We start from the raw sequence: 27,845 nt of genomic DNA, 5'->3' as shown, positions 1-27,845 counted from the left end.
CTTAGTCTTTGAACAGCAAGTTTAGAAAACAAAAGATAAATGGAGACCACAGATAGCATGATTTGTCAATTACGGGAGGCCAAAGCACGCACTTCAATTTTAGCAACCGTATATATATATTACTTATCTCATCAATCTAAGGTTTTCAACATATCAGCGAATACCTTATAAAATTAAGAATCATTTTAACATTCCAAACTGAAGGTACAAACGCATCAAATGTTTATAGAATAAATTCATGTCAACGCTCAAAATTTAGCTTATCTAAGATGCTTTTTTTTTTTTTTTTATCAAAGTCAGCAGTGTTGACAATTCCCCCGATGCTCCCAAAAAATCTGTTCACCCTCAGTTACATATCTCTTGGATTAATTAACATAATCTTGCTTTCAAAACTAGACATGAGAACATGAGATGTGCAATTGATGACTTTGCAGGCAAATCAACAATTTTAGTAATAGTGCGTCAGTCCTTATGGTCTTGTCCTTGGAAATCTTTGGCGCATTTGCTATTCAGGTTATAGTGCGCTAGTGCTTATTGTACTCCAATTCATACTTTTTCGTGTAAGGTAGTTCAAGCTGTGAACGATTTACAAATCCCGGAATAGCCCACGGGAGCAGTTGTTCCTACTTTCTTTCCCTGAGAGAAGTTGAATACAACTCCAAAAACGCCGCCTTTAGGGGCACAGAGAGAGAAAAAGATAATAGATAATATTCTTTTGGCCATTACGCTTCCCTCTCGGTTAATCATCTCGGTTCACCCGAATTACAGGACATTATTCGAATCGATAAAGAGGATGGTTTTGATTCTTGCGTCATTCAACCACAGTTTTGGGTGTTTCCATTCCTGTTCTCGCATTTACCGTACAACTTATTACAGAAATTGCAGTTCATTGCCTTCCAATCAGAGTCAAATAGCTTTGGGCACGAATGTACAATATTTGTAGCCATTGCGTGGTTGATCCTTAGGTCTTGACCTTGGTGTTAACACGATCTTAATTTATAAACTCTGTCTTTAGAGTAATTTCTAGATTTCTGTCTTAGTTTAACAGACAGACAAATTAGCGGTTTAAAAATATTTCCTTTTATAAAAGTTGCTGTTAAATTGGTAACATATTCTAAAATGCGCTTAAATCATAAATTTTTAAGTATGATCTCAGAGTACTGTATAAAAAAGATCCTGGCACACTAATCATGCAGATCTCTGTTGTTTATTTCCCTTTCTAAAGCAAAGCAGATGTTGTCTGTAATCTTTGAATGTTTTAATATAAAAAAATAAACCTTTGACATTTTTCTTATCTTGGTAAGACTGTTAAAGCACAAAATAACAAAAAAATAAAGAATTAAGTAATTCACTATTCGTTTTATTCTTAAATTGCATTTAATAGTTCTACTATCTGCTCATGAAGAACGTGGGATTTTTTTCTGATGTACCAAACAGCAATAAATAAAAAAATAACTGAGATATTCAACACTACCGAAGCCATATCTCCTTTCACAAGACATATTGGCATTGCATTCTGAAAATCGGTAGTCACTTCCCAATATTTATTCTTTACTTCATGAGATACTTCACTACATCCTTAGAGCTGTTTCTCCGTTGACGAGTGACTCAAGTGAAGCTACAAAAGAGAAAGCAAGACGCAAAATGCACTGAAACATCTTCAGTCCAGTACTAAAATCAAGGGTATTTTCAGACTGTGGATAAAAGTACTTTACAGGACATTGGATATCTGTATAACTATTCGTTTTGCTTTAACTTAATGTTCCAAGCATTTCACGTGAACTGTTTTTCAAGTCATCGCAATCGTTAAACCTCGCTTTCTTTCAGATAAAAATAAAATTATATTATCGAAGTTTTTAGGAAACATACTGCACATTTTATCCCGCATATCAGAATCTCTAAAACTGTAGCGATTGACTAAAATCCTGCTACTTGTAGCAGTCTGAATCAGCATGGCCCTTGCGATTCTTTTCCAAATTCGCAGACAAATGCGAAGATTAATCTGCAGGGTCATTACCTTCATTCATACACTTTAGAACTTTTATGGCATCTTCGCAGTAGAAACTTTCTCAGAAGCCATATATCTGCCAGAAGTATAAATTATCATTTGATTCGAAAGCCAATAAATATGGCTTCATCTTATCCAATGTTCAGAAAGATTTTGCGAAAATGGACAATGTTACAGACTGATTCCTCCTCACCCATCATCATTAATTTTCCGCGAATTCTAATTAAAAACTGATGGGAGTGGTATCTTCGATTAACTGAGGGAGAGTTCTGCTCCCAAAGCTAAATTAATGTTTTTCGAGTCTGGGTATACTCCAGTTCGGTTCTGACCATATTCCATCTTGATACCAACTCATATCATATAGCTGGCCATTTACTATTAAAATATTCTGTTTATCCTTACAACAATATGTGCAATTTATTATAAAACAAAAAATAGAAACATCCCTTCATTCCTATTTAAAATTAAAATATTAATTATTTTAAATCTTTTGATTTTTCATATGAATCTTTAATTTTCCCCAATTTTCTGATAACATTTTACATTTCTCTTCCATTCAGTATAATTCCGAGGAGGGAGTAATTTAGGATAATAAATATAATCGGTTAAATTCTAAAGAAATTGAACATTTTACTGGATTTACTTTATTGGGTAATAACCTAGTAATCCTTATTTAATCCTATATAAAATTGAAGGTGAATAAAAAGTAGGGTGCCGAAATCTGAAACATGGATGACAAATACAGTACACTGCTCTACCATTAATATCCGGACACCTGCCTTTAGACAAAAAAGGAGCTTTTATTGTGTCATTTAATATTTTGTGCTGAAACCTTTTGCTTTTATGACGGCTTTCAGTCTTCGTGGCATACTCTCAACCAGCTTTTTATAAATGTCAGGTGATATGTTCCTCAACTCGGCCTTTAACGCAGCCACCTTGTTCTTTGGGCGATCTTGATGTGCACGTACCCGACGATCCAATAGATTCCAAAGATGCTCGATAGGGTTCAGATCAGCACTCTGGACGGACCAACCCAACTTTTCCACACCCATGTCCTCAAACCACTCTGTTACGACCCGAGCAGTATGGCATGGCGCGTTGTCTTGCTGATACAGGTATGGGCCTTCCCAGAAGTATTGACATAATGTTGGAAGTATTCACTTCCAACATTATGTCAATACTTCGGTGCAGTACCAGGGCCGACCGGGCTAGCCGAGTGGGTAAAGTACCTGCCCGGCAACCCAAAGGTCGCGGGTTCGATTCCCGCCTCGGGCTTGGATCAAAGTACTGCAAAAACCTTGGGAGGTGCAATATGGCCACAGAAGCCGATGCGCCAACAACTACCAAATCAATCAATCAATCAATCAAGCAGTACCAGGACAGCCTGGACAATTGACATAGTATTGACAATACTATGTCAATTGTCCAGGCTGTCCTGGTACTGCACAGCATTCATGGTTTTGTCGATAATGACTAATGGGCCCAAGCCAAACGATGAAAAGAGCCCCATACCATGACACTGCCTCCATCCAACTTCATTGTTGGGAGGATACAATCAGAAAGGAATTGTTCCCCCTGGCATTCACCACACCCAGGAGCGGCCATCAGACTGGTCGTGTGCAGAACCTCGACTCGTCTGTTCATAGGACTGTTTTCCACTGCTCTACAGTACAGGATTCTAGCTCCATACATCATGTTAATCGGCGTCTAGCATTTGTTGAGGTGATCAATTCTGTTGAACTGTTGAGGTAATTCTTTTGATCGTGTCATCTTGCATGCCAACTTTTGCAATTGTCTGTTTGAAGCCGCTGTTTGTGTTCATATTTATAGCAGGTTCTGTGACGTGTTGCATGCATAGGACCTGTTTCCCCATCCGTGGAGGGGTGTCTAGATATTAATGGTAGGGCAGTGTATAACGATATATGCACCGCTTATCATTCCCTAGCATTTAAACTGTAATAATAAATCGGGTTCTTATTCTTTGTCAAAATATTGAGTAAAAATATGAATGAATAACCTGGTATTCGCGTCGAAATTTTTTTTCAGTGGCGGATAATTGCTCACTAATGAACAATGTCATCTTCTTCTACAAAAAAATTATCAAGAAGTTTGCAAATCATCTATATTTTATTCAACATAATGGGATAAGCCTTTGTAAAATACTTTTAAATCACATTCTCTATGTAGCGTGACATAATGAACAAATTGAAGAATTTGTCTTCACATACTGGTGAAAGTTAAGATTATTATGCGTATTTGGGGAGACCTATAATCGCAGGGATAAAACCGTGGTGTATTTATCTGCCTGTCAAAAAAAGTTATATGAAATAATGAAAATCTCTGATGAGACTCGAAGCGTGGAAATTAATTAAAATTTAAAAATAAATATATAAACAGAAAATGATCCCTCAAAAGTAAATTTTCTCCTTCTATGTACTTAACAGGCAATGCTGTGAATTCTTTTCTTCCTCCCTTTTATTAATCTGGGCACGCTTTCAACTTTACGACTTTATTTTTTACATTACCAAAGTTACAGCATTTAACTTTGTACAAAAGCATCTATTTTAGCTCCGCCATTGACCTTTTAATCGCATTGACCTGATACGGTATATCTCCTACTGCCGCCTCCACAGTTGGAAATGTGTCCGCACCAGCGGTAGCTGCTCGTAGCCGAACTACTTTAACTAAACATCGTTAGAACCCCCCTCTCACAATCCATTACAGGGTCGCAATTTGTCTTGAAACGGTCTGCTCTGAACACTTTCAATACGTACATTTGTTGCGTCTCCATTTTCTCTCTCTTTCTCCGATGAGAGCTTTCGCTACTTGACTTCTTGAAACCCTCTCACAAATGTAGTGAAATGAGATTACACAGCTTCCTATACATCTTATAAAGTCACTGTCTAATCGGGCTTTCTCAAAACACCAGAGACAGATATCCCCCATATTACTCCACCAGATGTCCTTGGTGCTGATTATCCACGTCTCTGTAGGCTAGTGGGGCCATTACTCTGGATTGGGAACAACGGGAAATCCTGTTCTTTGGCAAGCAGTTAAGGATTCGCTGAACAAATAAATTCCCAAGTTTGCGTTAGGCTTAACACTGTACTCCTCCCTGGCTACGCACAGGTTTAAAAAAATCAGCATCGCAGGAACTGCCTTAAAGTAGGCAAAATTGTAATAACCAATAAAGGGAAAGAGCAATGGAAACTGAAACTCATCAAGATTTCCTAAGAGAATTTCAACGTAATGTTTATTTATACATGTGCTGTATAATTTAACAGAAGTTTGTTTAAATTGTACAGTTTTTCGTTTTCTTTTGCGAATTACACAGCCAACGATATTTGCATATTGTTCTAACATACAACGGCTTACCTTGTTCAATTCATGAACAAATACCTGATGTTCAATAACAGCATAAGCAGTTTCCACAGAAAGAATTCATATTAATGTTGGGAAAAAAATATAGTTTGGTGGGTAGATTTTCTCACGTGTATTGAGAGAAACAAGAAATTTTTCATTAGAATACTCTTATTTTGAATAATTTATAAAAAATAGTTAATTAATTAAATTTAAATTTATTTATTTCCACTTATTATTAGCTATTATATTAATTTTGATATTTAATAAAAGAAATTAAATCAACACCGTTTATTGTATTTTTTATTATTCTGTTTATTTCTTTTTTATAACAACGTATGTTAACAGAATTTAATCAATTTAAGTAATTTAAGTTAATTTCTTGGGGTAATACCGGTACCAATGGCATCGGTATAGTCATATTTTCAAATAAAAGCATATTTGCCCTACCTAAACTGGTAGTTTCTGCTATTTACAAGGTGCATCTAAAATCAAACGAGAAATATTTTTTAAATCATTTATTCTTTAAAATACAACAATTTCAGTGTTTATCCCCTTCAGGTTCTCTCCAACGGCGCCTATGCAGCGCTCCTTTCGCGATTTCCAGGATCTAACACAGCAGCAAGTCCTCGGAAGATACCGCCCTTTGATGAGTAGTGTTCTTCTGAATGTCTGCTAAGTCCTCAAATCCTTTGAAGTGGATTTTAATTTCTGGGAACAGAAAAAAGTCGTACGGCGCCAGGTCTAGAGACTAAGGCGGTTACTCCAATATTGTGATCTTGCTTTTCGTTAAAATCCTCTCACTGTAAAAAGGAATGACATGGCGCATTGTCATGATGAGAAACCCAACTGCTAAAATTGTTTTTACTGTTTCTTTGTCAATGTTTAACTGTTCGCGATTAGTCGAATGGTTGTCTTGGCGTACGATCTCTCAATTTTTTTCAACGTTCTCGTCTGTTGTTCAAGTTGGAGGTCTTTCTGTCTCCTTGTCGTCGTGGACATCTTCCCCAACCTTTCTGAACCGTTTGTGCCAGCAGCACGCACGTGGCTGACTCATGGTTTCATCACCATACACTTTCCGCTACATCTCCAATGTTTCTGCACCATTTTTACCCAGTTTTACTAAAAATTTAATAACAATTCTTCACTCTACGTTACAATCACTTATTTTTCTGCCGAAGGATTAAAATACTGATTCACTTAAAGAGGCACAGTTCAATCCGAACTTAACCGATAGAAAACAAACAAAAACCGATCTGTACAGGAAAGTACAAGCTACAGAACGATATGAATGTTGTTGATATCAACAACATTCAGATCGTTCTGCAAATTGCTTCGTAGGTTGATGGGCAACAGCCAATACAAACTTAAATTTGAATAAGTTGTAAGTCAACAACAACGAAAACGGCCGTTTGAGAGTTACCATCAGGTATTCGAAGTTCCATGAAAAAATTCTATTTATCTATAGTAGAACACCAAGGTGCCTTGTGAAATATATTGGGCACCTTCATGACAGAGTATATGTATAGGGCGACACCTAGAACGTCTGTTCAACTCCACCCTCGTGTCTCTGTGAAGAGCAGAATCAACTGTAAATGGGCCAGAAATGTGTCGGTGTAGGTTTGTGTGCATTCTGTGTGTGTTTTGTTGTTATGTTCTGGACTCTTGGCTACCCAGAGACATCAGTCACCTGGACAGATGATTCTGGGTACTCGTCCACACCACGGGAAGGTGGGCCAGTTCCAATAGAGCACGTAATGTCTCAAAAGAGACTCTGACCCACCCAATGATGCCAAAAGGTGGGCCAGGATCCTCTGGGGCCCATTCCAGAGGAAAAGAAAGGAGCGAGAGAGAAAGAAAAAAAAAACCAACCCGTGGTGCTGGTTAAAATAAAATAAAATATATAATTAAAAAAAAGTAACTAAGAATACCTGAAATATTTATCACTTAAGAGTTCAATCTAAAAAATCCCCGTTTTCACCTTAAACTATAACTGGCAGTTTTAATTAATAACAGGGGTGTCCAACCCATGGACTACGGGCCATGTGCGGCCCACTCGTTCACATTATGCAGCCCACAACCATGTAGGTAACCTCCAAATGTTGTGCACTTTCCAAATTTAAAACCAACGTGTCACAAAACATATTTTCATACTGACTTTTGAAAACATCCATTTTTAATAATTTGATTTTTCTATATTGCTTTCTCACGTTTTATGTATCATCCTCAGAACTTATCAGTATTATTATAATCGGATAATGGGAATTTTATTAGTATTATGTAATAACTGGCGGACTTTTGTATTTAATTATTAAGTGATTAAAAAAAAAAAAAACTAAGGATAAATGTAGAAAACAAAATTAAATTCCACTTCAAAATTAGTGGTAACGAACCCGTCTTCCGGCCCGTAATCCGCTTGCTGCGGCAATCCATGCGGCCCACGGCCTTCAATGTTTTGGCCCCAAGCCAAAAAAACATTGAACATTCCTGATTTGCGGATAATACAAACCAATCGTTTTTACAATTGAATCTAGTGCTGCTTTTAAATAAAGAAAAGGTATCTAAATAAATCAGCTTTTATTAATTGCTATGATTAACAAAACTGGCCGAAAATATAAGGATATAGAGTCAAATTTAATTATCCAAATTCTTTTTTATATAATTTATTACAATTCTTATTGTAAATTCATTACTACAAGCTTTTTTCACATTTATTTTACGTAATATATATAATAACTCTGATGTACCGTGTTGAAGACATGACAGCGAAGGTTAAATTACATTTCTTTTAATAATATTTTTTTATACAAAAATTCACAAGTGCTCGAAATGTCCAACTTTAGCTTAGATATTTTCCTCACATCGATGAACAAATAATCCCTCAGATAGTTGAAATAAGTCTACACTTCAATCCTTCATGGTAGTCATTTTAGCTATCCACAAGTAAAATTTCTCGAGGGAATAGAAAGGTCGCATAATGGTTCTCCTCGAACAATACGCGCAAGTGATCTATCATGCTAAATACCAATATAAGTGGAAACGTATCCTCAGGGACTCGACATACATGCCAGTGGTCAGCCGACTTTGCGCTAATAAATTGCAAAATTGAAAGTAATGTGAACCCAGCAAGAAGATGTTTTCGGGGTTATGTTAACCTGAACTTTCTTTTTTTTTTTTTTTAATTATTGCTAAACTCTCCATAAGCTTTCCCAAGTTCAGATGCGTTGAAATATCTGAAAATATGCATTCGCTATGCAAGAGAATTCCTTTATATATAACAGCTACAGATTTCTTTAAATATCTGCAAAGAAGGATTGGCTGGTTATTGTAGAGTTTTAGATGCATCAGCAACTTGGGCCATATTTCGCTTGTGGGTTGGGGGGGAGATTTAAATGTTTTTATATTCATCTATTTTTATTATATCTCACAGAAGATTTTTTTTAGATGCCCCTCACACCTACCAAGGCCCCACTTTGTTGCCACCTGACTGCTACACACTATATATCTCACAGAAGATTCTCAAGCTCTTGAGGGCAATTTCTTTTGTTTCCCCTTAATCAGTGTCCAGGATTCTCCTGCCAAATTGTGTGAGAGCACACTTTTAACTAGGCAAGCAAGGCGTGAGTTACTTAGAATAACAGGACTCAAAGTGAAAACAAAACATGAAATTTATTATATACATATATACAACATAATATACAATTGAATTAGAAAGCATACAGTCCCCTAATTTACAATGTTGACTCAGAGATACGTTGCATATATTATTCTAATTACAGTTTCCATTTACTAGTTATTCTGATTTGACAATTATAAAAAAAAAAAAACACCTGATTCATTCTTCTTGCCTTATTCCCTAACTAACTCCTAACACTTCTACATTCACTATACCTATTTAATTTACTCATGTATACAATATTGTTTCATATAGTAATAATCAAATATACTACATTCATCATTCAGCTCTGTGTTCTCACCACTCTGTTACAATATACTTGTATACCAATCTTCAGTATTCTAAAGTCCATACTTGTTATCAGGCATTCAGATAAACCAACAAATCTTCATCAATTAAAACACTATATTCAGAGTTGCTCTTATAACTTAATTATCTATCATTAAAACATATTCAGAATCCCTCTTTATAAACTTTACTACCCTTCTAACACATTATAGCTATTTGTATCAATTTCATCTATTACTCATTCCTTCGTTTCCCTTGCATTATACAATAACCCATTTTTAACGTAATAAACTCTGTTAGTATATCTACCTCAGAGATAATTTATCTTTCACTTTACTTTCTATGACTACCCCCTTTCATTAATTATCCTACTATTTTACTAACAGTCCTTGTTAACTTAGTGTACTTATTATATCGCTCACCTACTTCTATCTTTTTCTCTTCTTCTCCAGGGAGGTTTCAGGCGGCTTCCATCTTAGGCTATCTTCTAAAGCTTTCCTTCATCTGCTTTCTCCTGAATCTGCTTCAGATAATTTTCCGGAACTCTTGGCTGCTTAGGTCTGGCATCCTTTCTCCTGCTTTGAATACACAACTCCTCCTTTACTACAGATCATTCAGATGTATCTTTCTCCAAGAGGTCGTTACCTTTCCTGGTTCACTTAACCGGCTTTCATAACCTTTTACTTATCTTCCTTAACCATCCGGTTACTTTTCTACTCTTAACTACATTTCCCCTTACTGTCTAGGGCCCTTTTTGCACTCCCTACATTTCTGCGCTGCCCGACTTACTTTTTTTCTCCGTCTCCCCGGTCGTTTGAACCTCCTTCCCCAGGACTCTCTATCAATCCCAGGAATTCACCTAATCGTTCGCTCTTTTCTATTCGTTAAAAAAAACTTACCATAACTATTTCGCCCCTTGTACAAACCCGTGTGTTCTGTAATTTTCTTGTCTCGTTCTCAGGGTAGCACAATCCTTTCATGTCTGCTGTCGTCTCCCAGGATAGCCATTTTCGCTCTTTCACATTCGCGAAAATGTTGTCAACTTAACTAAAAAGCCGCCACAGTGACCTGGTCTTTTTCAACCCAAACGCTAACCCATCGGGACTTAGGTCCAGCTGCCGCATAGATCAAACGTGTCTTAATCACCTGCATTTCACCGACCCATTGTTCAGTTTCCAGTAACCCTTTTTCCTCTGGTTCACTAATGACCACTCCTTCCCTAGTATGGGACGGCTGTTCTTGTTTACTCACCGTTCACCCCTTTTCCCACGGATCTACATTTATATCTTACTTTCTCTTCCATTTGACTGCTATTCAGTTTGCACATCTGTAATCGCTTATTTTCTAAATCTAGTATTAATCTCATATATGCTTCTCTTAAATGTCAAAATTCCTTTCCATATCAAAGATTAAATTATTCCCAAATTACAAAATTTCCCATAACCTCTAAATCTCTATATTTGTAAGACTGACATCTTACACGTTGTTTATAATATTTCTATGCCTCGACTGAAACCGACTAACTCAGTTGTGAAAAAGCCCATAAAAATTCCTCGAGTCACTGAGTTGATATATATTCGGGCCTTTTCCACCAGGTGTTGGGAGAATGGTGTTTATATGCACCGTATTACCCACAGGGCATAAAATGTGCGTAATTTTGTGACAGAGGAGCATATTTTCAATTTTATCTAATAGTAGGATGGCGTTGTTATTCTATGTTTGTGAGGGCTTAACCCGCAGAAGAAAATTCTCCTAGTATTCAACGGGATTCGAACCCTGACCTCTCCAAATGGACAAAAAAAAAAGGCTGATCCGCGATAATATCATGAAAAATTGATGTGACGAGGAACTATCCCAAAACTAAGTTGGAAACTCTGTTCAATCAAGATTGCATATAATAACATTCATTTGTATTAATAATCTAGATATTTATCCACTGTTTTCATTCTCTGCTTGCAGGTTTCTTGGATAAGAAGAAGGGATTTTCATGTTCTCACAGTTGGCCTAACAACATACACAGCAGATGAACGATTCCAGTCTGTAAACATGGAACACTCTGAAGACTGGATGCTACAAATTAGACTAGCCCAACTCGCAGACGAAGGTCTCTATGAATGTCAAGTAAACACACATCCTCTGATAAGCTTCTTTGTAACATTATCTGTGTTAGGTAAGAATAAAAAGTGTTTCTTTATTCTCTCAGTAATAAAACCGAGATTCTAATTAATTAGCGCATTATTATAATGATTATATAAATACCGAATTTATAATTAATAACTCAGAGTAACAAGGTATATCACGGTAAGGTTTGTAGTGTATTTATATTCAACTGTTGTTATGTGGAATATGTCAGGTTTTTTTCCCCCTCAAACATACACTGGTGTGCAAAACTTAAGGACCAACACTATTTCTAAAGAATACAACCACAAAATCTTTACTTAAAGTACTCTTTACTGATGAGAATAGATTCAGTCTCAGCAGCGATTCTGGACGTCAGCTAATCTGGCGAAAGATTGGCACATGGTATCACCCCGCAAACCTTACTGAAAGGGATCGATATGGCAAGAACAATATGGTTCTCGTCTGGGGACGAGAACTATCTTGGATGGACGTACACAACTACAGATACTGGAAGGCGGTATTGGAACCAGTGCACGCTACTGCACTGAGGTAATCCTTTCCCATGTGCGTCTGTTACTAGGTGCCATTGGCCCCAAGTTGGTGTTTATGGATGATAACGCCACACCCCATCGCACTGCAGCTGTTGATATGCTTTTGGAAAGTGAGGACATTGTTCGTATGGATTGGCCTGCCCGTTCCGCTGATCTAAATCCCATTGAAGAAATATGAGATGCTCTGGGGAGACGCCTAGCGGCACGTCCACACCTACCAGAAAATGTTCACCAGCTGAAGATGGCGCTGACAGAGGAATGGACGATGTTACCGCAAGAACTTATCAACAACGTTGTTCTAAGTATGGACAGGTGGTGCAAAGCCTGCATCGACATTAGGGGTACTGAGGACCACCTCTTCCCTTTCTTCCATATCTTTGGCAGTGATGCAACTCTATCATGGCAGCCACTGTTATGTTGCGATTTTTGAAAAAAGTCCCTCTGTACCGTTTTGTTTTCGGTGTTGTTTCCTTCATCATTTCTGTATATCACGAGGTTCCTTTGGTGTGATTTTCCCATATCCAGACCACTCCTATGAGAAGCTACAGGTGAAAACCCTGACTGGTCCTTAAATTTTGCGTATCAGTGTAAAACTAGCCGTGTTTTTTGTATAAATGTTTCGTTCAAACCTATTTCCATTTCGATGTCAAAAGGATTTCATAAGGAACCCTTTTTTAGGATGCCAGGCCTTTAACCACCATTGATATCACATAATAATGGACCATAAACAAAAGGGAAACATCAGTTTTTATTAAAATCGTCATTTCAAAGTATTTCGCCCCGATTTTTCAGAAAAAAGCATAAAAATTGAAATTTCTACATGTGCTTTCTGTACGATTTTGAGAACTATAACAGCAAAATTCCTTAACTTTTTTTTTAACAATCTGTTTCTGCATGAAATTATTTTCATCTGGAAATGCAAAGGAGATTTTATGAATCGATGTGATCCACTTTGCGGATGTCACCACCGACATGAAATAAAGGAATTTATGGGATCAACAGTTCCACTTTCGAACTTTTAAGAGAATCGCTTCTAAACACCAGAAGGACGAAATTTAATACAATCAGAGACGATCTATTGATATTCGTTATCCCTTCCACTCCGTTTTGTTCTAATAAAAAATGTCACATAGCGCGCTCCAATAGTTAGTCTCCCTCTGAGAATCCCTAACATTAGAGCTTCAGACTTCAAACACAACGAGAAATCCTTGGAAGAGCAGGAATCCTCTCCCAAAAAGTTACATAGGAAAATTTCAATCGATATAAAAAACTTTTTTTTTTAAATTTATTTTCGGTAATTTTTATAATAAAATATCTCAAAAATCTTTGGATTCAGAATTTCATAAGGGCTTTGAAAGCGTTGAACTGGAGGAAAAAGTAAGTTTCGCTGTAGTGGTTAAAAAAAAAAAAAAAAAAAAAAAAAAATGCATCTAAACAATTCCGAAATTAAGAAAATCTGGTATTCAATTAAAATGAACTGGTTCAATTAATGCAGCTTAATATTCCAACTTACAAGCGATATACTGTACATTAATTATATCAGGCAATTTATTTGTATATATAAATATTTGAAAAATAACACATTTTCGTAATTTATTAGAAATTTTAATAATTTTATAAGTTATTGAATGCAAGTTTGCTTAAATACCTTTTCTTTTTCCATAAGATGAATGTACTACTTCAAATAACAGCATTTTTTCGAAAAAAAGTTATATGGTGAAAACCACTGATCTTTAAATTTCCTCAAAAACTATTTCAGTAGTGCAATACCATCAAAATGAAAATAAATATTCTTCATTGAATGAGACAAATGAAAACTAGTAAAAAGATGTCACGTTTCATGTGATCCTCAGCTAGCAAGAATTTGCATGTAAAAACAATAATCATCTAAATTTCTAACTTTACCAGAAGTAAACCCGATTGGTAACGAAAATGGCAGACGGAAATGACGCAGACTCACTTCCTAGATGGCGCTAACTCAGTCACTAACGTTGATTCGGTAGAATAAGTGGCGGGCGTGAGAATAAAACGTTACATTGTACATAACTTCGGGTATAGCTGTTCGATTTTAAAAATTTTAAAGGTTTTGATTCTCAATTGTACTTTTCGTATGGATCTTTTCACATAAAATAAAACATCTTTCGTGCGTACAGGTACACACGTTGTTCTTTTTTTTTTTTAATATAACAGGGCAAATCAGCACTGCAGTTATAACTTAGTTATATCTAAAAAATAAAGAAAGGTTTCTAAATAAATATACGTACAATAGCTAATAAACTTAATCAATTAGCTAACAAATTGAAGAAAATACACTTAAATTTATTTTTCAAGTTATTTTATAAAGATCAACTCAAAAGTAAAGTTTTGCTATAAAGCAAATAAAACGAAGATTTTTTTCAGTAATAACGGATGTAAGAAAATACATCCAGTATTACTGAATGCAAACAAACAGAAATAAAAACTGGAGTAATCGTATATTTTACAACAAAGTACAAAGCAATGTACAGTACTAAATAAAAACATTAAAATGATATAACTAGGATAGAGCATAATGTGGTTTCTATCGATACAGTAAAATTAACACCATATATTTAATATATACCTATAATAACAGAATAACACTATTACACCACTTGAAATGTCTTAACAAATAGATTTTATTAAGTTCATATATACCACAGCTTCTTATATCTCGCCCTCATACCATTTATGGTCTGAAGATGGGGTTCGGGAAGAATTCTGAAACGTCACCAGCTAACAAATTAGTGTAGTATTGAGCTTGTATAAATACCAACACTAGTAAGACAAAACGGTTTTCATGACTGGTTTTGGCAACATTGCTTCAACTTTCTGTCATGCTTGCTCTAATCTCTGCGCAGTAGGCACAATATAAAATGCCTCTAGAACTACCAATCCGATAGAACAGCGCTGAATTATCAAATTTCTGGTTAAAGGGAACGTGAAACCCGCTTAAACTGTATGCAGAATTTATATGTACAGTACGCTGAACAACTTCTATCACATACGAGTATATCAAAGCAGTCCGGCATAGAGTGGAGCAACAAACTTTAAGCCAAGGCGACTAAAGCAATCAGGCGTCAGGTTATTGTCCGTAAATTCCGCGTATTTTACGAAATATAAAAAACTTAATAATCTTCGGCTGTTGGGATACAAAGCGCATAAAAGGATCATAACGAGAGGGCAAGCTGCGTAGGATGATACCATAAAGACTCTCACCACTCAAAGAAGTTCAAGAAACAAATAAACCTTGCAAGGCTATGGCCACTGTCTTTATACATGCAGAAGGAGTAATCTATGAAGATTTTCTGCTTTGCTTTCCAACAATTAATGTATAAAGTATTAGAGTAATCTGCAATCCATGACATCACAGCAAATTGAGCGACTTTGAACACACTGAAATTCTGATTTTCGTGAATTAGAATGAATACTGCTGCCAAGTCCGATACCACGCGTGGAGGAGCATTAAAAGGACGTTCATCCAAAAAAATGATTTCATTGTAATACTCGGATGGAATATTTGTATTCATTCTTCACCGGATCACCGATGGCTTTCGGCCTGCTGTGTAATAATTCTTCCTCTCACGCATTGCTAGATCTAATATCCAATGTTGCCAGAAGGCTATTTTGATGTATAGGGAAGCAGCTGATTGCACAAATCTTGGGTTTTAACTTTCGTCGTGTGTTTGCTTCTGCAGGTTATCGGCCGTGCGTGGAATTTCAGTAGTGCACAAGTTTGTTTCAATGCCAGTGTGGTTTCCTGTCAGAAGACAAACAGGAAATAAGCCCTTTAGCTTGGATGGACTCTGGAAAAAGAGTTAATCTTTAGTCCTTATCCTAAAAGCCTACAAGGCATGACTCATATAAGAAGATTAGATTCTTTATGTTGTCGGCCATAAGAATTATTTTAAGCCTTCCCCTTGATCGATATATATATATATATATATAGACAGAGAGGAAGTTTGCTATAGAGGGAACAGTATATATAGATCCTCCAGTGGTGCAGTGTACGGAATACAAATATCAGCTTGTTATTTCTTTCGCTCTTTTCTAGTAGAATTAAGTTTGTGTACTTAGTAGTAATACTCAATTACACGATCGCTGTTAACAATAACTATTAAAATATTTCTGAGCCTCTCTGTACACTGTTTTTGATTAAGATCAAAAACGGGAAAATCTAAAATTGAAAGAAAATATAAAGAGCAGCCTCCTTTCACTCCACGTTATGAAAACCACTTTTTAGTTCCTCTATCTCTGTTTTTTTTTATTTATCTGTACATTTTCGCTGCCTCATTATTTAGACAAATATTTTTCGCCAAGACTACAATTTATTTCATAATTCTAACAATTTTTTTCACATTTTTCTCTGCTTTAGCTGTGGATTCTACGAGGCAATTTAAATATGTGGTAAATGTATTTTCTTTCGCTCAACGTATGGAATTACTACCATACCGCATGAGTAGTAATTAATTTTGATAATAATATTTATATGCGCCGAGTTAATGCAATCTTCTTAGCGTCCAAGTAGAAAAAACGTTGCCTTCACTCTAAGTTGCCTTGGTATTGCACTATTTCTAAAAATTCCCATCACCAACTGCAAGTACAAGATTGTCCTTCGAACTTATAATTTCAATAAGTCAAATAACACTGCTATTTCATAATTTTCAAACTTTTCAAGAAGTAGAAAGTATGACTAGCGTATAAAAATTAGATAGATATACTATATATAGCGATTCGACTCAAAAATGAAAATTATGATTCATATAATCTGTGGATATACGAACTCTAAAAACTTCACTGCTGACGTCAGCGCGCATCTGATGTTCGAGCTCTACTGGTCTTCTACTTTTCCTAAAAGCTCAGGGCTCGGTACAGCTGGGTTGTTCGGTGCAGATCAGCTTTACGAATAGTGTGCGCAATATCATTAGGCGCACCATTACTACAATAAGCTAATTATTGAAAAGCATCCCACTTATCAAAGCACAAAATCAGATAAGGGATGATACTACAGTTTCTCCTAAACTGCTAAAACAGAAGCTTGTAAACAGCTCATTGGAATTTTTCGGAGGTTTAACGACCACTTTCCAAACTTTTAGCTGAGATGCACCATGAATTTAGTTAATAAAGTAGAGAAAATAGATTGTACTTTGTGATGATAAGGCACTACACTAGCCCGATGAAAAGAGAATTTATAAGTAACGATGTTTGTGTTGCCCCTTCCCATAGTAACTTTGGTGTTTCCACCTTGGTCCCAACAAAATCTACAGTGCGAGCAAGAACCTACTAGTGTATCCTGATTGGAGTATTTCTATGATCCATACTGAAACAAAGTGGCTATTAGTCAAACTGAAAGCGCCTGCTGTTTAGAACACAATATATTCTGACCGGGTTATTTTTATTTAAGATAACAGACGCTATCTTAAATGAAAAAGCTACAATCTTGAAATGACATTAAAATGGCCACCACTGTCAGCTAGATTTAAAAGTACACTAATATCTACACTGAGTGACCATTTTTATTACGGATACACTTAACTGATAGCGAGTAGGTCCCGTTTGAATAATCAGAACAGAATGGGTTCGCCATGTAATGGAATCAACGAGATGTTGAAAGCGTATCGCAGGAAATGATGGTCCACGTTGACTCAATTACTTCTCACAGTTGTTGAAAATTGTATGGTTTCAGATCTTTACTCTAGAGAGCTCATTCCACCGCCATCCCGCAGGTGCTCAATTAGTCTGAGATCCGATGCCTAGGTAGGCTACCACAGGAGACACTGAATGCAGTCTAAAGTTTCTGGAACCAGTTCCGTACAATTCTGGCTTTGTGACGTAGCGCATCATACTGTTGAAAGAATCCATTCGCAGGGATACGCTGCAGCCATAAAGGGATGCGTCTGATCGGAAACAATTTCCACAGAATCTGTGGCATCAAAATGGCCCTTGTGGATAGCACAGTTGATAAATTACTGTCTTCTCCACACTGGGTGGAAAAATGACAGAGTTCTAATCCCGTCAATTGCGCAAAGATTTTTTTTTTTTTTTTTCACACGACTTGGCTGAATTAGTTCGGTCTCGGGCGAGGGTGGTATAGTTTTTTCTTCTGGAAACTCAAGCTTTCCGTCCAGCGAACAGGGAAATCAACCACGCAATACATGCAATTTAAAAACAGAATATATTGTCTGCTCCTAGCCTTAGTTTAAGTTGCTCCGGAGCTTAACACACACTCAAATTTTGCTAAACTCGTATCAAGTGTCACAAGTGTACCACAAAGTTATTCGTCATACTATTTACAACGCCACCACCAGCATACAGTTTTTCATCCCTGCCAATGTATCCATGGGCTCATGCTGTTTTCATCATATTCTGCTGGTCCTCCCATCAACGTGAAACCATAGACTGTAGGATTCATCAGATCAAGCAATGCCCCCCCCCCATTCGTCACTGTCCAGTGTTGTTGTTCCTAAGCCCACCGTATATTCTTGTGTTTTGCTGACAGTAATGGAATCCGGTTAGTCTTCGGCTTTGACACCACATTACAATGTGGACCACTTGTACAATCTGAAATGTGTTTCGGTACTACTGTTATAATGGGTTGTTATTTGCTGACTGATCCTATATATTGTGCTGCTGTACTGTACATGCGCCTTCACAACGGATCGCGCGTTCAACTGTATGTTCATAACGAAGATTGTGTTGATAACTTCTTTACAGTACGCCATAATATAATGACAGTGTTCTATGGGCTTTGTTGTGTGATTGTGTAAACCTAATGGCAGACTCTTTGAGTGATTATATCCAATAGCATTGACTATATCCAAAAAGCAGCTTCTTGGACTTTACTGGACTCTATGATCTGGGTAATACATTCCACTTCAGAAACTATCCTTTTTTTAACGCCCTTTTGTTCCAATGATTTTGTGTACACGCAGCGGGGTTGCCACAGGTTGGCAGAGACCGCCTAATACAACAAATAGAGAAATAAGTGACTGACTGTAGCCTTTCTGTTACTCTATCTCCGCTGTCCTTTCTCATTATTGAGCTGTTTCTGAGCGCAGGATTGGCTGAAGGTTATTTAGTTACTGGACTAATCTCGATATACCTAAGGCATAGTCGTACCAGCAGGATTGCAGTTTACGTGATACTCATAACATAAGTCTGGTGCCGACTAGTAACCAACGTTAAAAGTCACTTAAATCTTTCCACATTCTCGCGCTGAATTGCACATTATGCAACATTTCCATGTATACGTCCATCTGTTTTATATCGCGGCGCAAATTATGATGTTTTTGAAAGAATGCTCCATTTGATGAAAAGGATAGGCGTACCTAATAAAGCGGCCACTCAGTGATTTAAGTGTTAGCCACAGCTTAAATATCACGGTTTCGTGGATTCATACATATTACGCCAATCATTATATTTTTGTTTTTTCATTAATGCAGCTTTATTAAAGGCGTCAGTGTCCTTTGTCTGTAAATTGTACGTATTCTGTAGTCGATTTAGTTGTTTTGGATAAAAATTAAAACAAACCGGATTAATTATCACAGAATAAAGACTGACTGTTCATAATTCAAATTTAACTCGCATTTAAAAAATCATCGTCAAATACCATATTTTTAGAACTGTTTCAGGAACATGCAGATACAAGCTACAATAAATGTATATATACACTGGCGGAAGTAAAGTTCTTCACTGCCTAAATTATTAAAAAGCAGTTTTGTATGTAGCAGTTTTGTGACAAGGTGTTATCTAATGATAATTCAAAATTACATTTCGGATTAAATTAATAGCGTAACTCTACGGCCTCTTTTAACTGGCCCTTTGATTACGAAACTGAAACCATCACAGTTTTTCCTTTAGTAGACAATTTTTTAAATTAAAAAGAAACCAGCAAAATATTATAATACTATTTTTCTTATTAAACATTTTAATTTATTTTCCATTAGAATGTTATTTAAACATTTAAATGGTTTATAGATTTTGCAAATATAGAATTTATTTTAAATCAGTCGCGCACTTATCTTTTCCGAAAATCCATATTAAAAACTCAAGTTTCCGCCATCATTATATGCAGATTTGTATTTTTAAATACAAGAAAACGTGAAGAAATCAAGATGCCACGCTAAAAGAAGGCTTGGTGGTGCATTCCCCATGATTCAGTTCTTCCAGTACTGAAACATTGACAAATAATCGTTCTCGCGTTTCCGGATCCATATCCCAACAAAGACCGGAAGTGTAGATCAAACATCTGTGTCTGATAATGAACTAGATCAAGTGATTGTGTTAAAGGAGGCAAAGCAAATTGGGAATTGCAGCAGGGGTTAAAAAAATTATGTCCCAAATCATAAGCTAAAGTTGTTCAAAGGGTTGGGAAAAGAAGAGACAAAGAATTTATTTTTTTTAATGGTTGAATAGCTTCTCGCGACAACAGACACCAATTATATTTTCAAAGGTAAAAGAATTTAAGTTTGACTAACCTGTTTTGCAATGGATTACTGGCAATTTCATTAAAAAAAGAAATAAAAGTGATATGAATATTCTCTAGAAAATAACGGAGTTACACTGTCATCAAAGAGATTATTTTCAATGAAATTACAACCAAAAACCAATAATCGTGTAATAAAAATAGGAGGTAAAAATCAAGGTGAGAAAAACAGGAGATGCATAAGCTTACAAAATAAATACAGTACGTTAAACATGAAAATAATAAATACAGTATGTTACAACAGGAGCATACACCCAGTACACGGGATTATGAACTGATTACCACAGGCTCGAAAGGATTTATTTTTTAATTCAGTGTGCATTAAGTTCCGCAGCCTTCCATGATATTGGCCCTATAATAAATTTGTTATAGTTCTCAGTTTATGCGAAAGTAACAGAACGTCTTCCTTTATTTTAGGAAAAATAATATCTTTATGTAATTTAGAGGATGTTAACATCACGTTTTCATCTAATACATTACTAAAAATATACACACTAAATCATTGCGTTCTGTGGGCTCCCATAAAATATTTTCAGCAAGAACTTCGAGATCTTAGGATAGTCTCATTAGGAAATCATAAACAAAGTTGGGATAAGAAAACCTTGAATTAATAATAATTTATAAAATGCATCGCTAAAATATATTAGTGAAATGGATTAAAGACTATCTAATGTATTTAATAAATTATGTACAGGAAACTTTGTAACGCCACTAATAAGAATGTCACATACAGAAGCTAAATTTCATTGGCAATGCGCTCATTACAACTACAAAGAAAGTTTCTCTTGTAGCTCCAAGAATGCACCCGTTGCAGCAATGACCTCACTGTCAGTGGGAAAATGGATGCGAGCTAGGTTTGTTTTTTTTTTTTTTTTTTTCAAATTAGAAATAAGTGAAAGTTCGATGGTGCTAGATCTGATGAATATGGGGGGATGGAATGTCCAAGATTTCAGTCCCACTCATGCAGCGCAGCCATGGCAATGAGGGACTTGGAAACAAGCGCATTGTCCTGGTGTAACAAGATTCATTTTTTTTTAAATAATCCTCGACGTTTGTCTTTCAAGTTTTTATTCAAGTGGCTCACAAGGTCTGCATAATATGCCCATATGATCGCATGGCCTTTCTGAAGGTAATCCATTAAAAACTGATGCTATCAGCTTGCCGGCAGAAGGAATCGAGTTGGCTCTCTTTGGTGCGGGAGAACAGCTGTGTTTCTGTTTGGACTGCTCCTTTGTCTCTAGCTGAGCGTGATGGACCACGTCTCATCAATGGTCACAAATATTTGCTGTATTTGTCCCCAGTGTTTGCTTGAAAACGATGCAAATGTTCACTTGGCTTGACAACACTTGTGCGTTTTGATATGATATCAACAATTTTGATACCCAACTTACTGACACCTTTTTTCACAGCCAGAACCTCTGTTATTGTGTGATAATTGTGTGATACAGATGTTCATAAGAGATGCCCAAAACGGTGTCACTGAAGTTAACTGTCACTCGTCGATCAATCATCACCAGATCATGCACACTGTCAACAACGTCTGAGTGATGAACGTTGCAGGTCTTCCACATTGTGGGTCATCTTCCAAGATCTCCCTCCCTCGTTTAATTCTGTTATCCACTTCTTAACCATAGAATAGGCAGGCCATCCTCCCCCCAATGTTGTAACTATATCCTCATGAATTATCTTTCCCGTTATTCCCAAATATTAGTGATTGCACGGCGACTAATTTTTTTGTCCATCATTGCTCATTCACACAGTTTTGTTGGCTCCAGGATCTGGAATCAAAGGAAGATTTTACTGAAACTGAATGAAACTTCGTAGGTTATTATTTGAAGTGTTATGTACTAAGTATATAAATTCTTAACACTGTACCACTACCCTCTCATACTCAGGCCACGAAATTTTCAAAGTCCCTGGTAAATGTGTTTCATGAAGAAATTATTATATCTGTTCAAAAGTTATTGTATTCGCCGGAGAAACTTCAACAGTATGTATTTCAAAATAGCTTTACTATTTTGAAATGGGATGAGAATGGAGTTTCCTTTAGGAAAAATTTACGAAGAAATAAAATAAAATGAATAAGATAACACTTGTCTGTAAAAAAACATGGCTTCAGAGAAATTCTTCAAACCCTTTTGTGACAGCAGTTTTCAAACTGTAGCATGCGCACAAGGTTCTTGAACACTAAGAATTCTAGAGAAGCCAATTTAAAAGAAAACTTCTTATTCCTTCAAAATCATATCGACCAAAAGTCTTATTTGTTTGTTTGATATCAAACAAATGAGGTTCAGTAAATAACCACCAGTTTGCCATAGCAAAAACCACAATCCTTGGGTATTTTTAAATCTCCATACGTTCGGATTTGTACACAATATTTAAACGGCATATAAATAACAAGGGTTTTAAAAATAATTACAGTATACAATTTTAGATTCGAAACACAACCATCGTGATCTGTTTACTTCGTTCAATTCCGCAGATTTATCATATATGAGGACATCCCTAGCAGGCAATCCGCTAGGGATGTACTCATACACCCTGATATGTCCAGTAGATTTAGTTTTGGACTATAAACACCAACGTTGTTAGGAGCAGGTCATCCTTATCGACTTTTCCAGCCCTGTATCCAGTGAGCCCCTATTGGTGGGTTCGGTCAAGTCAGCACACTGGTACTTTCGGCATTTTGTCCAGTCATATCTTTACCTGTCGATTCTTTATTCTGTCAGGTCTTTGGCTATCAGCCCCTCGAAGCAGACCAAAGCGAAGTGGCATGGAGCATTGTCATTCTCAAGGAAAAGGGTGCGAGGAACATTTATATCGTAGTTCTAGGATAATAAAATTATTCAAAAATGAAAGGCCAATTATATACAACTTCCCGAGACAACTATAATATGATTTTTCAAGTAGTAATTTTAATGTCACCGGGCTTCCTGACTGTTCCAAAGTGCGATAATTCTAACAGTTGCTTTGTGAATAACGTAGACATCGTTTAGAACCTGTAAAGAGAAAACCAAGGGCCATTAGACATACCTGACGCCTAATAGCTTATGGTTAGCTGAACATTCTTGATGTCTAAACAAGTTAACCTGAAGAACTACTGCTGGGCGTTGAACCACTCTCCCAATTTTCACATCACGTGAAAATTTTTGTCACTTTTAACGTCAGATTTTATGAAACTGAATGGTCCCAGAACCGATCCCTGGGGACCCAATTTCTATCGTTAGACCAATCTGAAGAGTACCCATTCATCGCAACTCTAACTCATGCTCTACAGCCACTCTGCAATCGATCTTAGAATCTTACTAGTGATCCCATCATGTTCCAGCTGAATCAGCAACTCCTCGTCAATATTATTTTGAGAATACTGTAGATTGTGTGATGTTTAGCACTTCATATGCACCGTTCATCGATTTTTCGTGGACTCTTTTGAAATTCTTTCCTCATAATTGCCACTTTTTACGGGTATGAAGACTTTACGGTAGTGGTTTTATTCACTGACCTGATTTCTTTCATCGTTTGTATTCAGTTAGAGCTCAAAATAGAGTCCAACAAAAACCTTCTTGAAGCAGGCAATTCATTTCTTCTAAATGACGTGATGTACTGTACTTGAAATCCGTGCCATAGTGTACAGTTAATTCTTTCCACCACAGTTGCTATTTTCAGTTCATTACAAAAGAAACAAATCTCAAATTTAAACAAAAAACTTAATTTATAAATTAAACTCGTCATTGATAAATTATTAAATATGCCGTTTATAAATTTACAAACTTAAATTTATTGTCTAATTAAACAAAGTAAAACGTGTAGTGAATTTTTAATATCTGATGCCATATGCGTGCAGTAAGAGGCATTCTTGCCACTAGAGGGCGTCATCTAAATGTCATGCAAAATAAGCAACGCAAAAAGTACAACGTCAACTCTTCCAAGCTTCAGCAAAACAACGAAAATTATGCAGAATTATACACGATATACACAATTAACTTGATTACAAAATAAGTGATGCACTCATTAATTATTTCTTCACTGTATCATGGTCTGGCTGAAATCACGACAACATTGTACTCGTTCGTTTTATTTATCATCTCCCTTTTTTAAATATTTTAGTAGGCGTGCCTAAATCACGTAGCTGCGTAAGCGTGAATTTAAAAACAGCAGAGTTCTTAAACTAGAATAAGGGGCCCGGTGCAGAAACAACTGCTAGTTTTATTAAGCTGTTCCGCGCTTTCTAACAAAAATAACAAGACGTTTCTTTAAGTATACACATTCTTCAGGCGACTGTTGTTGTTGTTGGAGTGGAGGTTTAATGGCGCAAGGGCTACTATGGCCAAACTGCGCCTGTTACGTTGGAGAGTTCATCAGCATATTAGATGAGAAAGATCTAGAGGTTATTATATAAGTTAATAATTTTTAGGTATGCGAAAAATTCTGATAAATCGGCCTCATTTTCAATATGTTAGTTGGAATGATTTGTGTAAGTTGAGCAATGATCTTTCAGATCATTGCTCAACTCCCCCAGTAATAAATAGAGGTGCGTTAATTGTGTATGATCAATTCGCACTCTTGCAAGCACGAAGCTTATTATCTGTCTGGTTAAGTCACATTTGAGACCACAAGTCAGTACATGTCTGTCGTGTGACTGACTTGTAATCGGTATACGGAACTTGGATGGAATCAGAGCCAGATGGGTGCTTTGCTGCTTTGTCTGCTTATTCGTTTCCTGGTATTCCAGTGCGCCCGAGTATTCAATAAAACTTGACTGTTAGTTTATTTTCACTGAGATGATATAACTGAGAGCTGATTTGTGGCAGAAGTGGACAAGAATCGTGCAATTTATTTTGTAGAGCAATCACTACACCTAAACAGGCTGTATATATTATGACCTCTGATCTTAAAAGGTTATTGAGATGTGTCAAAGCTCTTTTGATTGCATAGAGTTCAGCTGTAAAAACACTGCACTCCAGCGGTAACAGAACAGAGACAGTGGATGTAGGAAGGATTACAGCTGCTCCCACAGATGTGTCAGTTTTCAAGTCATCTGTATACGTATATCTGAAGGGCATCTGCAATGTCTATAGCGTGAGCTAATGTAACTGTTTATAATTTTGGCTTGACAGGGAGTATTTCCCCCAATGAGGAAAATAATTCCTTAGTGGGGGAAATACGCACAGATGTATCCAGATCAGGTGGGAGGGGAAGCTACATAATTTGGCGTCATAGTTGAGAAGTAGAACTTTTTTTCTAGGATGTAATGGAGGTTCATTGGCATCCATGTACAATCTTTGCACGGGTGACGTCATGTAAACTCCTAGTGCAATCCTGATGGCTCTGTGCTGGAGTCGATTGTGCCAAGCCAATGTGGTCTTACGTGCAGAGTCATAAACTGGAGCTCCACAGTCTAAACGTGATCTGATTAAAGTTCGATATACAGTGGCGGACAAAAAAAAACTGCATCACTTGTGAATTTTGCAAATAATGTTTTGTGCTGCATTTTGAGTTGCAGAAATGTTCGAAATGCAAATGCATTGAATGATATAAAAAATATCTTCCCAAAGGGTAAAATGAGTAACTAATGGAAATATGAGAATTCAGGCAAATGGCAATCTTGACAACCAAACGTACATTTTATTGCATTTACGTGTACAAACTGAAATGACAAATTAACGTAATAGTATTATGTACTGTAAATCAGCAAAATAAGTCCTCAATATTTTGTTGTTCCTCCTCGAGCTGCAATTACAGCCTTGCAACGATCTGGCATAGAGTTAATCAACTTCAGGATATACGATTGCCCAATTTCGTGGTACCACACCCTTACAATGCTCTCATGCAGCTGAATCTTACTTGTTGGCTTCTTCTCAGCAATTTTAGACGACATTATGTACCAACAATTTTCAATATGGTTCAAATATGGACTGTTTCCGGGCCAGTCCAACACTGTAATGCCAGCATTTCTGAGGTGTGACTGCATCTTAAGGGAGAAAAATGAGGGAAAAACATTGGTGTAAGTATGTTTTAAGCTTTGTGAGACAAGAAGATAAACTCATCATTAAATCTAAATAGCATAAAACTTACCAATTTGCTGTGTGGCAAGGTGCTGAGTCCTGTTGAAAAATGCAGTTTGGGACATCTGTGTGGTGATCCCTAATAACGGGTTTCAGGCACTCCTACAAGATAGAAGTGTAGGTTTCTGCATTCACCGTTCGATTAATAAACTTAATTCGCCCAACCCCTTTGCTTATTATGCATTTCCAGACCATCCCATACAGGTTGAATTTCGATTCGTCAGAAACGATGACGGTGTCCCATTGCTCTTTTGTCTGTGAAACATGAATTTTAGCCCAGCAAGTCTCTTCTTCCTCATTTGTTTGGCCAACAAAGGCTTCTTCTTGGGCTAATAGGCATGCAGACCACATTCCGAAAGCCATCATTGGATCGTTCGTGCACTTGTTTGAACACCCACCAGAGGCCATCTCAAAGTTCAGTTTTAGATCAGGACCACTAGCACGGCGATTACGAAGGTATAGCCGTTTCAAATATCAATTTTGGAAAGGCGTAGTCACTCTCTTATGACCTGATCCAGGTGTTCCCTTCACATCACCGGTTTTACGCTTTAATTTCAGCGCCTGGGATATGTTGACTGGTGGAAGCCTATTTTATCAGCAATAGCACGCATAGAAAGCCCTTCCTGGGACAAAGCAACAACTACACTTTTTTTTTCCTTGGTGTCAGCTGAACGTATGGAGCCATGCTTACATCTCCGCAAAACAGGATACTAATGAGCATGTATACCCTTCCACCGCCGTATTAATAGAAACGGCAACAAACAAAATGACTGTAATCAAACAATATCTTATACGTTTCACTACAAATGTTACTTTTTTAAGGTGATGCAGTTTTTTATCCGCCACTGTAGGTTTAGCAATGGGAAGAAATCCGCTCCCCATGTCATAGAAGAGATAACTTTAAGTATATTCATCTTCTTCACACAGCGAGTTTGAGTCTGCATTATCTACTTCTGGAAGTTAAGCTTACTATCAAGTATTAAGACTAAGAACCGAATATTGTTGCTAATTGGTATTCAATGGGTTCCCAACGTTAACTCAGGATCTGGATAGAGCAGATGCTTTGTACAAAAGTGGATGGCGGTGGTTTTTGATGTTGTGCGGCGATAGCCATTTTGAGATGCACATAACTCCATTTTGTTTATTGAGAGCTGAATTTTTCGTTCAAGGGAGTGCATATTTTGTGAATGGTACAACATTGTAAGGTCATCAGCATATAGATAGTTGTCTACGTTGACTAGGATATTCTCTAGTACACTTACACTAATTACCC

General features: G+C 36.7%; 1 protein-coding gene across 2 annotated transcripts in view; it reads left to right on the top strand.

Moving 5' to 3' along the window:
• The window catches only part of LOC150083313 (zwei Ig domain protein zig-8-like), a 181,836-nt gene that overhangs the window by 107,501 nt on the left and 46,490 nt on the right, over positions 1–27,845 (top strand). For both annotated transcript variants that reach the window (XM_090377173.1, XM_090377172.1), the window contains exon 3: positions 11,292–11,502. In XM_090377173.1, coding sequence (XP_090233299.1) covers positions 11,292–11,502 — 211 coding nt within the window. The remainder of the gene's footprint in view (positions 1–11,291; positions 11,503–27,845) is intronic.

Source organism: Mastigoproctus giganteus, chromosome 7, assembly GCF_048544385.1.
Source record: "Mastigoproctus giganteus isolate SK-2022 chromosome 7, ASM4854438v1, whole genome shotgun sequence".
Taxonomy (NCBI): Eukaryota; Metazoa; Arthropoda; class Arachnida; order Uropygi; family Thelyphonidae; genus Mastigoproctus; species Mastigoproctus giganteus.
This window is presented reverse-complemented; position numbering and strand designations above follow the sequence as displayed.